Source organism: Lactuca saligna, chromosome 6, assembly GCF_052625555.1.
Source record: "Lactuca saligna cultivar CGN05327 chromosome 6, ASM5262555v1, whole genome shotgun sequence".
Taxonomy (NCBI): domain Eukaryota; kingdom Viridiplantae; phylum Streptophyta; class Magnoliopsida; order Asterales; family Asteraceae; genus Lactuca; species Lactuca saligna.
The window spans coordinates 143,447,805-143,466,343 of NC_136422.1; the positions used below are offsets into that span (position 1 = coordinate 143,447,805).

The 18,539-nt window shown below is 35.0% G+C and overlaps 1 protein-coding gene across 1 annotated transcript; it reads left to right on the top strand.

The window, feature by feature from the left end:
- The first annotated feature begins 14,806 nt into the window (after positions 1–14,806).
- Positions 14,807–17,613, top strand: LOC145000935 (lysophospholipid acyltransferase 1-like). Its single transcript, XM_078960237.1, has 8 exons — positions 14,807–15,174; positions 15,675–15,730; positions 15,821–16,041; positions 16,176–16,581; positions 16,775–16,860; positions 16,940–17,003; positions 17,116–17,225; positions 17,318–17,613. Exons 1-8 carry the CDS (start codon positions 14,876–14,878, stop codon positions 17,453–17,455), a joined length of 1,380 nt encoding a protein of 459 aa, XP_078816363.1. The 5' UTR covers positions 14,807–14,875; the 3' UTR covers positions 17,456–17,613.
- Positions 17,614–18,539: the final 926 nt, after the last annotated feature.

Consider the following 18,539-nt stretch of genomic DNA (forward strand, 5'->3'; position numbering starts at 1 on the left):
GTGGCATGTTTGCATTGACTACAGAAAACTAAATGATGCCACATGAAAGGATCACTTTCTGTTTCTAATATCGATCAAATGATTGAAAGGCTCTCCGGTCATCTATATTATTGTTTTCCCGATGGTTTCTCAGGGTATTTTCAAATTCCAATTGACCCACAAGACCAAGAGAAGACCACATTTACATGTCCAAGTGGAACATTCACATATAGACACATGTCTTTTGAGTTATGCAATGCACCAACTACTTTCCAAAGGTGCATGATGGCCATTTTCACGATATGATCGAGAAGTATATGGAGGTCTTTATGGATGATTTCTCGGTGTTTGGGTCATCTTTTGAAGATTGCTTACCTAATTTGGATTTGATGCTAGCTAGATGTGAGAAGACAAACCTTGTCCTTAATTGGGAAAAGTGCCACTTCATGGTGAAAGAAGGAAATGTGTTGGGTCACAAAGTTTCATGGAAGGGGATAGAAGTGGATAGAGAAAAAGTAGACACAATAGCTAAGTTACCCCCTCCAACAAATGTAAAAGTGGTGAGGAGTTTTCTTGGCCATGCGGGATTTTATCGTTGCTTCATTAAAGATTTCTCGAAGATCACTAGGCCTTTGACTCAACTACTCTTGAAAGATGCTCCATTATATTTTTCTAAAGAATGTCATGAAGCATTTCATTTATTAAAAGAAAGATCAACTACTACTCCTATCATGATAACACCAAATTGGGATCTTCCTTTCGAGCTAATGTGTGATGCTAGTGATTATGCTATGGGTGTTGTTTTAGGGCAAAGGGTTGATAAACATTTTCAACCAATATACTATGCAAACAAAACTTTGAACCCAACCCAAGAGAATTACACTACTACCAAGAAAGAGCTGCTAGCAGTGGTATATGCTTTTCATAAGTTCCGACCATATTTGGTATTATCCAAGACAATAGTTTTTATCGACCATTCTGCCCTAAATTATCTTTTTGCTAAACAAGATGCTAAGTCCCGATTGATACGTTGGGTATTACTTTTACAAAAATTGATATTGAAATAAAAGATAAAAAGGGAATGGAAAATGTAGTTGTCGACCATTTGTCAAGACTAGAAAACCCGCATTTGAAGGAGTTGGAAGAAAACAAGATTGGAGATGATTTTCCTGATGAGTATCTTTTAGTAACGGCAGGAGAGGTGTCATCTTGTTTTGTAGAAAGCATGTCTAGGCACGGACAAAGCTCGAGGGGAGGCAGTTATAGGGACATCCCATGGCTGAATTTTCCACAAATAACTTCCAAATCTTCACTCGCCCATGCAAAAAACAAGTTGGAAGCACTAAGAGGAAAATAGATATATGTTCCAAACGAAATAGACTGGAATTAGATAGGTCAAACCGAGTTGGAGGAGGAGTTGACTCCTTATTTGGTCAAGTCTTTTGTAAATGATGGGGTGACCATAATTTCTGATGGCTGGAGTCGATTGTTCAAGATTCAAGAGCCTGTTTACCAGGAACCTTGTTGGGAGTTCTTTGCTACCATCTCCTTCCGAGGTGGTAGTGATTATTATAATCCGGGGATTATCACTTTTTGTCTTGTAGGGAGCTGTGCCAGTGCAGCATAGCAGAACTTGCCTGGAGGCTAGGGATTTATGATTAAAATGTTATCATGTCTGAAAATTTTGAGGCATTTCTGGAACACTACCACAAGGACTTGCCTGAAGAGGTGGTTGCATCTAATTGGTGGAACATAATCACAAACTGGGTCTACATTCCTTCTTCTGCCCAAGAGGGGAGCATCCGTTCCCCCATCCACCGCTTGATTCACCGTCTTGTCGCAAGCATTATTAACATGCGAAAGGACGATGATAAGGTCCCCACTCTTGACATCTTTTATATGTGGAGTATTATTACCCCCGATGTCTTTTGAAATTTTCCGTATTTTTTGGCAAAGTACCTAGCTTAAGGGGTGGTCAAAGAGAGAATTACGTCCAAAAACCAATGGGGGTATGTTTGTTACAAAGCTGGCTAGGTCGTACGGGATCTTGGACTAAGGGGTGGCGAGAGTATTGACAATGATTCCTTTTCCTCCATTTAGCACTACATTATTTAGGAGGGCAAGGATCATTAAAGATTATGGTGGGGGACATTTTGGAATCCCAAATGTAGATGAGGTGTTGGTACCCGAGGGTTTGAGTTTAAGGGTGAGGCAAAGAAGGGAGCGTATCCGAGAAGACCCATCGGTCATCTCGGTGGATGATGAATTACCTATGGACTGGTACAACGTGGAGGCAAGAAGTTACCAGGACGATATTGGGCGAAGCATGAACTACAACAACAAATCATTTGTTTATTTATTCAAACAAATGAATATTGCGCCAAGACCCGGACCCGAATTTCCCTATGTTCCAAGTTGGGATGAGCGAGTAAATCAAAGAAGCATTCTAGCTAGTGGGAGTGGAGTTAGAGAGGATGAAGAAGATGAAGATTGATGATTTGTGATTTTTATTTGGTTGTTTGAAGACTATTTTTACTTTTATTTGTTTTGTGTGTTTTGAACTTTTAAGTATTAGACTTAAGTAGGAGTTTATTTATTGTTCCCTATCACTTGTTGTTGTTTTTGTCTTTTCAGTTTGAAGATTAGGATGCATGCGAGAGTCTCGATGTCAAGGCTAAAATGAGAGTCATGTCTAGACAAGGATGCGGAAGTTTTGAGTTTAAGGTCGAGTTCATTAGTAATGAGGGTTAATTACTGAAGAAAAATGAAGTAAGGATACTAAATTGCCATTCCCAAACACATCATAAACGGATTCAAACCAGAAGATTTATTTTCCACTCAGCGTTGTACTTGCCGAGTGCGTGTCTTGGGCTCGACGGGTCCCTTTGCGATACTACGAATTTTCTGCTAGAATCCCTTCTGCTCGCCAAGTTGACGTATTGACTCGACGAGTCACTCAATATTCCACTCTCAAAACCTACATTTTGACCACATTTGACACGGGTTTTGCTTATATTCTTTAAAGATTAATTCTTGAAGATTTTTTTAGACTATTTTCTTGCATGTTTGAAGTCGTACCACACAATATTTGACACCCAAGGCATTGATGAGCTGTTCCCATGCCTAAAGTTAATTGATGATGGAGTTTTTCAGAAGAAATATCGACCTCGTCACTATTATCCCAGAAGAGTTTGTTCTAATTCCCTCTTTAATTTGCCATTTTCTTTGTCATGCATAACATGCAATTGGGACATTTCATAATTTAAGTGTGGGGGCGGGGTTGATTATATTAGTTATATTAGAATCCTAATTTAGGTATAATTTTGAAAATTTTGCATTAAAATTTACTAGGATTAATTTAGAAAATTTTTGGTAAAATAATTAGGATTCCATGCTAGTGTTATGTTTGATGATTGCATGAAGGCCCAAATGTTTAGTTGAGCCTATATACGTTATAGTGTATTTGTGGCCCCTTTTATTCTAGTGAAATCATGGGACAAAAACACAACCTCGATTAGTTTGAAGGATGCAATATGTTTTGCATTGTGTACCAGAAAATGTATCGAGGAAATTTTTTATCTTTAACCAATTAAGGTTGAAGCATGTAGGATTTGAGTGAAAAAGAAAGTGAGCTACATGTGAAAAAAAAGAGAGAATTACAAGAAAAGTTGTAAGAATTTTGAAAAAAAAAAAGTGAAGATACCAAACATCATAAAGGTGGTGAATTCAAATTAATCAAATATCAAATATCAAAGAGGTGAAGAATTCCAAATAAGATCTATAGTGGTATCAAAAAGTTGTAATTGTCTAGATTATGTATGCTTGGGTTGCTCAACCAAAAATACTTTAAGGTTAGGAAGTTTTCTGCGGATGGATTCGGAGGGATGCATGAAATGTGCATTGTTCAAAAGAAGTGGGCAAGTGTTTATGAGGATTGTAAGTATTTAGAATTGAGGGGGTCCTTAGGAAAAATTTGTAGACACAAATGTATGCGTTGCGATCTTAACATAATGGTTGGGCTCAATTGGGATTGTCTTATATGATATTAGTGTGCTAAAATTTAGTTTTTCTTGGGGCAAGCAAAAGTCAAGTGTGGGGTATTTTGACATGTGCATATTTAGCTATATATTTAGTATAGATTTTTATTATTTATTAGCTAATTATTTGCATATTATGGACAAAAGGTACTTAATGTGTTTAAATTGTATTTTTAGTCCAAAAGATATGCTCGAAAGCAAAAGGAAGCAGGAGATGCAATCGGAAGCTCGGAAACCAAAGAAAGAATAAAAAGAACCAAAACCTAAAGGACTCGATGAGTCTGAACGCCTACTCGACGAGTACCCACGAATGTTCACGAAGAAAAACACAAAGTCCTTACCGTGCACAGACTCTACAGAGGGGATTTGGCGAGTCGGTTATCTACCCGATGAGTAGACCCTCTTTTCTGAAGTCTACAAATAGAAGACACATTCCCTAATTGAGGCTCTCTCTGGAATCTTTGGGGAATTACTTGATGACCAAGAAGGCATCTGGAGCTCTGGAAATCGTTAGAGAAAACCTAATCTTCAATTCTAAGGATAATCAAGGCAACATAAGATTATTTTCTCTTTATTCTTGAATAGAACTAGGATTGAGTTGTTAGACTTCATTTTTGGATTGCTATTTACTATAATTATTAACCAATAACAAGTCTTATTTAATCCAAATAATTGAACTAGGGAATTCATTAGTTTAATCACTTGATCACTGCTTAAATCAATTTGTTTTCTAAGGATTGGTAACAGGGAATGTGAATCTAATCACCTTAGTCGGTAACCAATAACAATTGATCCTTTGCACTTATCATAAATCAACCATAGGAATTAACGAATCGAACCTAAATAGAAACCTTTTATTGAATTTGGTGAATTTTACTTGTTTTTAACTGATTAGTTACTTGAATTGTGTGTTAATTAGTGGGTTAAAGTTTCTAGTTTTGTAAAACTAAAGAAACCCTTTTACTTTAATTACTTGTTTAGTTAATTCCAGTTATTAGTTTAATTTCCGTTCCTCAAGTTCGATACCCTACTTGATCAAGTATACCACTAATAGACAGGTTCACTACCTTTGTGTGTTTAAATTACATCTTAAAGTAGGATTAAAACTAGTGCATTTTTATACACATCAATATGTAAATCAATGTGTGAGCATGTGTGATGAAAAAACACATATGAGTTGATTGAATTGAACAAATTTGATTAGCTATTATTACAAGTCTTACTTGATACGAACTAAACACTAGGAAACTTGTTAGTTTGATCACTTGATCATTGTTTGAATTAATATGTCTACTAAAGGATTGGTAATAGTGAACATGAACCCAATCACATTAGGAATCGGTAATCATTGACATATTGATCCATTGCACTTGCCACAAAATCAACCATAGGAATAAGTGAATCAATTCTAAATCTATCATTGAATCTAGTTGTCCTTTCTTGTTCTTCTTAGTTGTTAATTGTCTTTGTTTGAGTGTTAAAGTGCTTGTTTAAGTTTCTAGTCTTGCAAAACTAGAGAACCCCCCCTCTTTTATTAATTGTTTTATTTAGATAATATTAGTATTAATTTTAGCTGTTACCGTTCCCTGTGTTCGATACCCTACTTGCTTGAACTAAACTGCTATCGATAAGTACATTGCCTACATGTGTTTGTTTTAATTTGAGTTTGTTAGGATTAAAACTAGTGCATTTTACACACATCACTCCCTAATTGGGCCTCATTTTAAGATCCATTACCAAAACTAGCCCAAAGCACACCTATTCAGAAAGTCCAGCAAGGTCCAAGTCTAATTGGCCCAAAGGTGGCCCAATCCCGAAGCCCAAATCATCAAAAGCCCATCAAAGGGCGTACGCTGGGTCTACTCCGCCTTGCGTTGACCACCATCAGGGTGGTTGACCCAGTACGCTGGGCGTACGAAACTTACGTGGGGCGTATACAAATTTTACCAAATACTTAATAAGTGCTTAATGGCTTAAGCACTTGAGCCCAAATCCCAGATCCATGGACTAAACGAACCTCAGAACCATAAAGTCATAAACTTTAAGACTTTGGAAATCTAAAAAGTCCTTAATACATGGTCTTAACCCATTAAGATCTTTCTACTACATGCATGGGACACTTTTAGCCATTGGGACATCATTTTTATCATTTAGAACTCTTTCTAGGGTCTGAAAGGACAGCTTAACATGTCCAAAACACATCATGCACAAACTTGGGACTTTTTGGGACAATAAAGGTGTCATAACGCCAATAAGGCAAGATCTACATCATACAAGCATAAAGGTTGGAGCTTTTTACCTCTTGGAGCTTCTAGAGGACAAGATAACTTCAGATCTCCAAGCTTGCCTTCTTTCTCCAACTTCTTGATGCAATACCTTCTTCTTCAACTACTCAAAACACACACTTTTAGCTCACGCACTCAAAATATGTAACGCCTGTGTTTCTGGGCTTGTCATTAGTGTTGATATAATAGTCTAGGTTAACCTTTGTAACCCGTTTTGAAATAATAGAAGTGTATTATTTGTGTATTATGTGTTATGTGCTTAATTGTGTGTCTTAAATTAATTAAGAATAAAAATAAGCGTCAAAATGAAATGTTAGATAAATCCAATATCTATGGATAAATTTGTAGTAGTTGAAATAAGGTTTTCGAATATATAAAGAATGCCAAAATCCGAGTTATAACGAAGAAGTTATGACCTGTCGAAGTTTTGCGACAGAACCGACAACGTTGAATGACGTAAAAAGTGAAATTTACGTTAGAGAGATATTTAGCCTTAGTAATCTAAATGAAAGTTGTAGAGTTCGTTAAACCGAGAGCGTGCATAAAAAGAACGCCCAAATCTGACTTCGTATGAGGAAGTTATGATTTTCTGAAGTTTCGACTTAGCAGTATGCAGCTCGAATACTCGATTCGAGATCGAGTGATCGTTGGTTGAAACAATCTAAATGAGAATCGAAGATCTCGTTGATAGTAGCGCATTGGTGAAAAGTCAGACGAAAATGAACGTCGGATGAAGAAGTTATGATTTTATAACGGAGTTTTCCTGTCCCGGCCTACTAAAAATAAATAATAAAAATAAATTTAAAATTAGCCGACAGAGTCTAAATAAAAGTTGTAGAGCGTAGTCTCACCTACGCGTGGATATAAAGAACGTCGAAAATGGAGTTTGTATGAAGAAGATATGAATTTTCAGTTTATTAAATAATTAAAATTTAAATTTATTTAATAAATCCAATATTATCCGAAGGGGAGTCACCGGACTTATCTGGGTTACGCCCAGCATAGGGTTGTACGCCTAGCGTACAGCGAAGCATGACACGCCTCGCACTCGAGTTCTTCGGATGATGCATGCAATGACGATTTCGGAGGCGTACGCCCCGCGTAAATCAGTACGCCCAGCGTACTGCGTGGCCTCAACCTCCTATAAAAGGCATGCGAGGGCAGCTCCTTTCTTTTACAAATTTCTCTCATTCCTCTCTAGTTTTTGCCTCGATTTGCATGCCATTTATACCCCGAAGCCCCGATATTATTCCTGAGCCCCGAAGCAAGTTCCGAAGCCCTGAAGATCCCGAGAAGTGCAATTCCCGAGCCGAAGCTCTGCTCGCGAAAAGCCCGGTTTTTGTGAAGATCTTCCAGATCTACTGAAGAATACTACTTCTGCAAGTCGTAGTGTTGTCCGATCATCTTCTGATCAAGTGAGTGTGTAGTTACTTTCTTCTAATGCATAATTATGAAATATTTTATATGAAATACGTGTTATGTGTATAATTTTGTTGTTATGTGTGTGAATGTATATTCACTTCCTTCTATATCATAGATATGATTTATTCTCTATGAAATACGTGTTATGTGGGTGTGCCTCATCTGTTATGTGGAATATGTATTGAATGAGAATGCCATACAGGTTTTAAACTATGTATAAAAATATATATTTTTATCTACTAATATGTTGGGTAGGACATGGGTAGATAGTTGATGTGTGATAAACAGACGAGAGGCCTCGATGTTGTTGTTGTTGACCTAGTTATTCAGCGGAGTATGGATAACGACCACAGACTCCTTCTAGACAGTCTTGTGGAACGCTAGCAGGTTCATAACCTGTAGGTGTTGTGAACGATGTGTTCACCGGTGTACTCTATCCCCCTCATGGTTGCCTTTAGGATATCTATTTTTGAGGAAACCCCTTAGCAGTAATGTCCGTACCGATGAAAATCCTAGATTAGGTCCCTTGAGATAGATGTTGTTTTAGGGATGTAAAGTGAGGATAACGGGAATGGGTAATCGGGGTATTGTTGGTTGGTGAAATTAAATATAATTTATTTATTGTGGGTTGAAAAGCCTATATGCTCACCAGGCTCACAAGCCTGGCCCACTCAGTTTTATTTGTATTACAGGAAGTGGCGCAAGGGCATAAGATGGATGAATCATCGAGTTGTTTTTTTACAAGTCTGTATATGTATATATTTGTTGAATGACTTGTAATGTTATCGTTTATGCTTTATGGTCTGTATCGGAACATGACATCCCGAGTTTTGATTATATAATGAAAATGCATCTCTTGATGAAATGCTTTGATAAATATTATTTTATCATATTTTGTTTTTGGGAACAAATTCCGCAACTCTTTTAAATCAAAAGGATTTACTCTGAAATTATTTTAAAAAGCATAAATGAAATCAGTCTTTTCTGGCCGTGATTTTGGGGATGTCACAAAATAGGGGTTAGGGTTTGGGGAAAACGACTCAAAGCTATGGACGCTGTCGGAAAGCCAGGTTATGATAGGTTTTTGGTCTCAGAAGGTAGAAGTAGCTTGCAAGAGTTGAAGGATCGAGCGATATCTACAGGATGGAAGTTACGGTTTGGGGGGTCCAGTGGTATTCCTCAAATGGTTGTTTTGAGATGGGTGTTAAGAAAGAGCGATTTCGAGGACGAAATCTAATTTAAGTGGGGGAGAGTTGTAACACCCAGTTTCAGATTTGACTTATTAATTGGGGTTGTGGCTCAATCATTAGTTGTTATAGGGATTAGATCTCTGGGAAAGGAAGGATTTAGCCCATTTCGGATGTAGTTGTTATGATTCAAGTGACAATGTATTCAATTGTGTCTTCGGGAGCCAAGGGTATGACTGTAAATGGATATCTCGGCCTGTTATGCATTTTTAAGCTTTATTCGGAAGGTTTTAAGGCTAAGGTGTGATGATAGGAGCGTAGGGCTTCTCGCCACTTTTTCATGGATATAAAGTTCGTCGGAAACAGAATTAGAACAAAGAAGTTATAGTACTTTGCATTTGTTGGCAAAACTGGCCCCTAAATGGAAAAGCTTGCATTTCAGCCCATGCTTGCAAGGTGACAACTAGGTGAGTACACCTAGCGTAATCTGGGGTACGCCCAACGTAGTAGAGTAAAATGATCTTGGGTGTGGGAGGAGTACGCCCAACGTACAAGAAGTACGCCCAACGTACTCTCAGAGATCCTAAACCCTAGTTCCTCTACTTGTGCCACATATAAGCCATATTATATCCTTCCATAGGTCATTTTAGATTAGCCTCCACTGCTTTTCACGACCATGAAACCCTAAATGATCTTGGATGAAACTTGGAGCTTGAAAGAAGACTTTTGTGTTTGTGTGCAAGAAGAGAAGGTGATGTTCAAGTGTTGATCTTGGAAGGGAGCTTGTAGATCCAAAAAGTTATCATATTTGTCAACTCATTAGAGGTAAAAAGCTCTAATCTTGACCTTCCATTTCATAGATCCTCTTTTTGGTTGGTTTTGGCCGTTTTTAGCCTTTTGCTTGGCCTTGGTGAGCTATGGTCGTTTTGGGGTCTCAAACTTGTAGATCTGGACATTCTAAGGTCCCCTCTCTCATAAAGGTGCAAGCTTTATGAAGTGTTTGAGTCCAAGCATGAGCTAAGACCATCCATTAAGCTATTTTGAGCTCTAGAGTCCCATTATACCATCTATGTTAGTAAAGTTGCCACCTTTACTTGAAAAGTCACCCATAGAAGTCAGACTGGAGAGTTGGAGCAAGAGATGAAGTGATTAATTGCTTAATAGAAAAAAGAGCTTAACAGGGGAGTACGCTGGGCGTACAATCTGGTACGCGCAGCGTACAAGTCACAAGCCCAATCCACCCTACGTACACCTGAGTACGCCCCACGTACTCAATCAGAGCAGGTTTCGCACTAATGGGCCTCGATTTGGGCCATTAGTAGGCCTTTACTGATTTTGGAGCTTTGGGCTTGATTGGTTTTAGACTTGGGTCATTAATGGGCCTTCACGGATTATATAGTATGGACCTCGATGGGTCAGGGGTGAAATGGTCATTTCACCCCAAGTATGGATTATGGATCATGATTTAGGACCCAACTGCTAATTGGGTGATATTGTGATATTGATAGCTCGGGGAGTCGTGAGGTGAGTTACCTTCCGGTAGAAGTGGGTCTAAGGCACCAAGGCCGGCCCACTAGTAAGAGTTTTGGTGGAGAAGATTGTCTTTGTGATAATTATCTGGTTTGTTGTTATCTGTTATGATTATGTGATAGTATGCTATGATGTTATGTGATATGTGATAGGAGGGGTAGGATAGACCCCGGTAGTGATCGAAAGGACCGAAGGGGTAGTTAGTACCCAGTTATGATAGATAATTTATGTTATGTGCTATGTTATTATGTGGTAGTAGTAGGGGTGAAATAGTCCCCGGAGACTGGTTGAAAGGACCGAAGGGGTAGGCCAACACCCAGATATGATATGCAAGGTTACCGGTCGAAAGGTCCGAATGGGTAGGCCAGCACCCAGATATGATAGGTAAGGTTACCGGTCGAAAGGACCGAATGAGTAGGCCAGCACCCATATATGCTAGGCAAGGTTACCAGTCGAAAGGACTGAATGGGTAGGTTGGACACCCAGATATGCCTGACAGTATGTGTTATGTATGGTATGTGGTATGATTGGGGAAATCATTAAGCTTCGTGCGTACGGTTTTCAGTTTTGGTTTCAGATACTTCGTTTTTAAAAGAAAGGAGTCGGCTTGATCGCAGCGCATCACACTATGTTTCCGCACATGAGATCTTTGGGATTACACTCTAATATGGTTTTTATAATGACATGCTTTGATTATTGACGTACTGGTTTTGACATAATATGTTATTATGAACCTTTTCTTATACTGTGGCTTTATAATAATTTAATTAAATATAAAATTTTTGGTCTGTATTTTTGGGATGTTACACACTAACACACACACACACACACATATATATATATATATATATATATATATATATATATATATATATATACACACACACACACACACACAATACAATATATTATCTAATTTTAAAGTTCCTTGACTTTCTTCCACTTCACAACATATGATAATACGATAGTGAATTGGTTATATATTTTTAGACATGTCGTAATTTTTTTTTTTTGTAATGTTAGAATTATCGTATTTTATATTTGTAAGTTTGTTGGATATGTTGTTTTGTAATGTTGGATTGTTAATTTTTTAGTTGTTATAAACTAGATTTTAAGCTTTTAAAGTTATAAAAAATAGTTTTTTTAGCCCAAAATATAACAATTTTTTAAGCAAAAAAAGTCAAGTTTAAACCTATAAAACGGGAAAACAGAGGCGGGATTGGGGACTATGTAAACGGGGGATTCGTGGGCGGGGGCGGGGACGAGGGCAATAACTGATTTCGGGGGCGGGACCAATTATTTTCGCTCCCTTTTTGTTCCGTTGACATCCCTAGATTAAGGACTCATACTAACTCTAATAAAAAATGATTAATGAGTTTTCTTTTATAAATAGATGCTTCGTCTTTCATATTCGTGCAATATAAACTCTAGATGTCTAGTTTAGACAAATTAAGAAACACAAGTTAGTGTACTGTGAATACCAATTTTTATACATGCTAAAAATGTTATTTTTCTGGATGTACTGATCCGGTTTAACCAAGTTTTTTTAACCAACCTGATTGAACTCGGTAAGTGAATCATTTGGTTTTTTATTCTATACTCACCACTAAAGAAAACCGGATGTTAGTATTAGTTTTGGATATGAAAAATCAAGAATTCGGAATCTATTTTGATGAAGTGATGGTTTTCCATAACGAAACTTATGATGTTTTTCCATAATGAAACTTTTGAAGGTCGTTATATCTAGCTAATCGTAATTAAAAAAAAAAATCCTATAGTCTTTTATCGGGACATTTTATTTTTGTGTTACCCGTTACAAAAGTTTCTAGTTCCGCCGTTCATTTTATCCCTTTTTACTTTGATTTAGAAGAAGATAATTATTCGGTCTTCAATCTTTGTGATTTGAGAATCAACGAATTAAGTCCCACGTTTAAAATTACTTTTACGCAGTCGATCACAATGATTCTGAGATCTTGTATTTCTGTTGATGAGACCGTTAAACAAAAATGTGTTCTGGTCGCCTTCCAGTGCCCACTTGCATCTAGATTTTTGTTGCTAATCTAAAATACGATTAAATTTAGGTGTTGAATCGCTAAATGGAATCCGATAAATCTATTTAAGTTTTATTCTCTACCAAATTCCAAAATAAATTTAGTTGGCATTGATGGCCAAACGTAGGCCTAACTTACCAACAAATATGAAGTAGTTGGGATACTAAAAACGGATAATTCAACGTGCATCTTTTACTTTAGAATAACCAAGAGTGAATTCGTATCTCATTATTTTTTTTGGTAATAATAAACAAATTCTTGATTTTCTAAAAAAAACAAAACAAATATCAGTAAGTAATATTGATCGTTTATAATATAGTATAGGCTAGTATATATATATATATATATATATATATATATATATATATATATATATATATATATATATATATATATATATATATATATATATATATATATATTTCAAGAACGAATCTTAAATATTAATAAACAAATAAATATATAATTTTAAATTGATTTTAGACATAATTTTAAATATGCATAGGGTGTATATATATATATATATATATATATATATATATATATATATATATATATATATATATATATATTCAGGTTCATTTGAGACCATTTTAATTTTGTGAGACCGTGAGACAAAATCAAAAAATAATTTTAAAATACAAAATAAATGGAAAAATCCAAAAATTCCTTTTTTAAATATTATTTTCAGAACTTGAATTAACTAAAAAAATAAAAAAAATCCCGTTTTTTTTTTTTTTGAAAAATACGTGAAATATTCTAAATAGAATATTACACTGATATATTCTAAAAAATAATTTTAAAATGCAAAATAAATAGAAAAATCTAAAAATTCCTTTTTTTAAATATTATTTTCGAAACTTGAATTAACTAAAAAAAATCCTATTTTTTTTTTTAAAAAAATACGTGAAATATTCTAAATAGAATATCACTGTACATATTTTAAAAATAATTTTAAAATGCAAAATAAATGGAAAAATCAAAAAATTCTTTTTTTAAATATTATTTTCGGAACTTGAATTAACTAAAAAAAATTAAAAAATGCGTCTCACGGTCTCACAAAATTAGGCCGTCTCACATGAACCTAACTATATATATATATATATATATATATATATATATATATATATATATATATATATATATATATATATATATATATATATATATATATACAAAAATTCAAATCCTTGACAACATGATTCATGTATGATTATACATCACAACCTCAAAATCGGTCCTTAAACCTATATTATATTAAAACCAATATATATGTAGGTATATTAAAACCAAACTTGATGGTTAAAGGCAGGACCGATCCTGAAAAATGAAATATTCTTAAAGGTCCAGAACGAACAAGAAAAAAAAAGCCCTTATCTTTATTATAATTTTGTATTTCTAAATAAAAATATATAATAAAAAAAATTGGGCTCTGTGCAACTGCTTACTTTGCCCCCCTCTAAGCTCCCATGTTAAAGGCATCGTATAAAAGATCTGATTAAATAAATGAAAATAAAATACGCTTGACTAAAATCTTTATATGATAAGCTAATCAAAAAACATGGAGTATTATAATTTGCGTACAACTACCAAACATAATCCACATATGTTTCAAAACCCTCCACTATAAAGAAAAATAACAACATTGATACCACTAAATATAAACCATTTTTATAACGCAAAATAAGTAACAATAAAATGAATTCCTTGGTATTTGCTTTTTTCCGCACCAAATAAATAAAGAAAATCTTAAAAACATCCATAAAACAATCAATTTTTTTATTGTTATCTTTACATATATCATTTTATAAAATTTTATAAAATGACTTTGCCTAACTTATTCCGAATAACACAAATGAAATAACCGAATTAAGCTGAAAATGCATAAATCATCATGATAAACACTTTTCAGTTTAACACATGATTATTTAACAAAAAGATACTCTTAATTTTGAAAATAAATTAAAGATAATTTAGGAATAGCCTTAGTCCTATTGCATAATTGTTCCCTATGCCAAACCATCTTTTCTCATTTAGCTATGCTAGTGTTACTGTTTTGTCAAATTATCAATTTGTATTGAGACAAAATATTTTTTCCAATTTAATAAATATATTTTTATCATTGTGCTCCTAAATCATATCGAAAACTCGGGGGAATTCAATCCCGGATTTAGCTATCAATTTACGATACCCTACTGGCCTACTCAGCTACTCTTATCTGCTACAGTATATTCCAATCAGAATCCTACACGTGTCATCCAACCTCACCTGACCCCACCACAACTCCCATTTGATCCCATTTAAAGCTTTGCCTGCCCAAATTGAAATCCAGAAAAAAGACTCCGACTGACTCACTGTGAGCAAAGACAAAGTTGAGAGAGACCATGGATATGGAGTCAACGGCGACGGCGATCGGAGTATCGGTGCCGGTACTCCGGTTCCTTCTATGTTTCGTTGGCACTATTCCGGTCGGCTTCTTCCACCGCTTCATCCCCGGCGGCCCCACTGGGAAACATTTGTACGCCGCCTTGACTGGCGCTTTGCTCTCTTACTTATCCTTTGGTTTCTCTTCGAATCTACACTTTTTTGTGCCTATGTTGGTTAGTTACGGGTCAATGGTGCTCTATCGAAAACGTTGCGGCTTGATTACTTTTGTGCTGGCTATGGGATACCTCATTGGATGGTACGAACTTGTTTTTTCATCGTTTGATTCAAAGTTTCGATCATAAATTGACAAATTAGGGTTAATGTTTTGATAGTATCCGCGAATCCGCCTCTTATGCTATTTGAATCTCTTTAGACTCGTAAATTCTTTTAGCATTGCGTGCGATTTCTGCTATTCCATGAGTTATTTTACTTTAATTTAAGTGATAGATGGTTGCATGATTCGTCACAGTTGCATATATGGTACAAAAGTGGAATATTGTTGCTTAAATTTGAACAAGAGAATGAATATTGTTAGCATAAATCGGTAGAAGACTGAAAAGTTTTTGCATAGATGTACAGCATAAGCAAAAGAAGTTGTTTAACTTAATTTAATTCTTAGGTTTTCTAGTTGACCAGAAAGGGAAAGAAAGCCTACGACTTAACTATGATACAATTACACTCTTTCCATCTAAATTAGGTCGACTTTAAGCAATAGCAAGGTTATTAATGATTGTTAATTATTTTGATAACATGTAGCCATGTATACTACATGAGTGGGGATGCTTGGAAGGAAGGAGGTATTGATGCTACAGGTAAGCCCTCTCTGTTTTATTATTTAGTTAAACTGTGTTGTATTCAAAGGCACTTAATTGATTTCTTATTGTATGATTTGTATCATATAGGAGCTCTTATGGTGATAACATTGAAAGTGATTTCATGTGCTATAAACTACAATGATGGATTGTTAAAAGATGAAGATCTTCGTGAATCTCAAAAGAAAAATCGATTAATTAAACTTCCCTCTTTGATCGAGTATGTGGGCTTTTGCCTCTGTTGTGGAAGTCACTTTGCAGGTCCAGTTTATGAAATTAAAGATTACTTGGATTGGACAGAAGGGACAGGGGTAAGTACATCAAACGAAAAAACAAAATTACTATATTGCCCCTTCTTTCATTTCATCAAAACACCACCTTTTCTTCCCATTTTGTTACAATTATCATATTCTTGTAATTCATTTCTTACCAATTTATTTTTCAGATTTGGGCAAAATCTGAAAAGGGTACACCATCACCATTTGGGGCAACCCTAAAAGCCCTTTTGCAAGCTGGATTTTGCATGGGTTTATATCTATACTTATCACCTCAATATCCTCTCTCAAAATTCACTGATCCAACATACAAAGAATGGGGATTCTTGAAAAAACTAAGCTACCAATACATGGCTGGATTTACAGCCCGTTGGAAATATTATTTCATATGGTCGATTTCAGAAGCTTCTATTATTATATCCGGCTTGGGTTTTAGTGGATGGACGAATTTGCCCTCGCCCGTTGCCCGATGGGAACGTGCCAAAAATGTTGATGTCTTGGGAGTCGAGTTCGCCAAGAGTTCAGTCGAATTACCCCTCGTGTGGAATATTCAAGTCAGCACATGGCTTCGTCATTGTGAGTCTTCTTTCTAAGGGCGTTTTCGTCTTTTTACACAAACACCTTTTTCCGGTAGGACAGAAGTTTGTAGTTTTTGTCTCGTGGATATTAGTTGTTGTCCTGTTCTATTAATGACAAATACTGTAGTCTGTACAACCTTATCTGTCATGTCATGTCATGTCATGCCTGATAACTGTATTTTTTTTTACAGATGTTTATGACAGACTTGTTCAGAAGGGGAAGAAAGCTGGATTCTTTCAGTTACTTGCAACACAAACCGTTAGTGCTGTATGGCATGTAAGTCTATAAAATTTATTTCCATTTAGTATATAGTAAAAGATTATGAAATTATGCTGACGTGGCAATATCATAACAGGGATTATATCCGGGATACATGATATTTTTTGTTCAATCGGCTTTGATGATTGCTGGGTCAAGAGGTGATAAATAAATAATAATAATAATAATATATTCGGCTTTCGTACTTTCATTTAAATAAAGTTAGTGGAAAGCTGATCTGGATATCTGACTGTCTATATTTGTCATGTGCAGCCATTTACAGGTGGCAACAATCGGTCAACCCAACGCTTAAGAATATTTTTATGCTTCTTAACTTCCTTTATACACTTCTAGTGCTCAACTACTCTTGCGTTGGTTTCATGGTCAGTGCACTAAATAACAATTTACTTTATTTTTTTAAGTAGAAAGCCTTAAAAAGAAAAAATATAAATTTGTATTTTTGTTTTTGTAACAGGTATTAAGCTTACACGAGACACTGACTGCATACGGGAGTGTATACTACATTGGAACTGTTATTCCTGTTGTTTTGATTGTTCTTGGTAACATAATCAAACCAAAGTCAGCCAAATCCAAAGCACGGAAAGAACAGTGATTTGTTTGGTTGTAACACATGTAGAATTAGTTGTAATTGTTTATTTTTATTTTTATTTTTGTATTTTTATTTTTGGATTAAGCTTTGTGGTTTTGGAGTGTTGTAGAATAATTTATAATTATATTGTATGAAATATGAATACAGTATAATTGAGAATAGTCGAGTTACGTTACTTAAGGACTAAAACCGAAACAAAACCAAGATTGAAAAAATGTTTTAGGGATGAAATGTGTAGTTTTGACTAAAGCAAATGGGCATGCGATTTTGAGGTTAAAACTTGCAAGATTTGGACCTTAAGATTCATGCTTTTGAAGTGTTTAAATCTTAATGATGACCATTAGGTCACATTGTTCGTGGTTCATTGATGTTAGTTATAAATAGGAATGGCAATGGGTAGGTGTCTTATCGGGAATTTTTTCTTGAAACCGGAGACCTTATATAGACCCGAAATATAGGCCAAAAAAATTTAAAAATGTTTGGAAAAAACTACAATTATTGATGAGAAATTAAAACTTTACATATGCTTAGACCATCTACATCGAGGGCTTGCAAACCATTTGCAAGGCTAGGTAGGTTATTATTTCATGTCATATGAGACTATCTTTCAATACTTGAAAATCTTGCAAAGTGATATATTAATATTTTAATCAAATAATCATATCTAGATATTAAAAACCAATTGATAAATTATCTTTATAATAAAATAATAATATCTAATCTATGTGTTTCACAAACAAAGTACATGTGGCATTTGCAAGCACCACGACCGATGTGGTTGCTCTTACAACACCAAATAAGTTCTTAACATCATATATAACCAGGTAGAAATTAGTAATAGTTTCATATTATAGCAAAAGGAATCAACAAGTACAAAATATGAAAAACTAAATCCATCACAATATTTTAAAATTAAAACAAGCTTAAAATCAAACCATGTCATCCAAACAGGTTGTTTTGTTTTTTAGTGTCTTCCTACAAAATATTTAGAAAAACTCAAAATCAAATAAAATAATTGAAACTGTATAAAAATAATATTTTTATTAGTGTCATTTTACCTCTTCCATATCATAATCAAATTCAACAT

Coding starts and splice junctions, on each gene's coding strand:
- LOC145000935 (XM_078960237.1), top strand. CDS start 14,876: ATGGATATGGAGTCAACGGCGACGGCGATCGGAGTATCGGTGCCGGTA. Junction 16,861..16,939: donor CCGTTAGTGCTGTATGGCAT/GTAAGTCTATAA, acceptor ATATCATAACAG/GGATTATATCCGGGATACAT. Junction 17,004..17,115: donor GATGATTGCTGGGTCAAGAG/GTGATAAATAAA, acceptor TGTCATGTGCAG/CCATTTACAGGTGGCAACAA.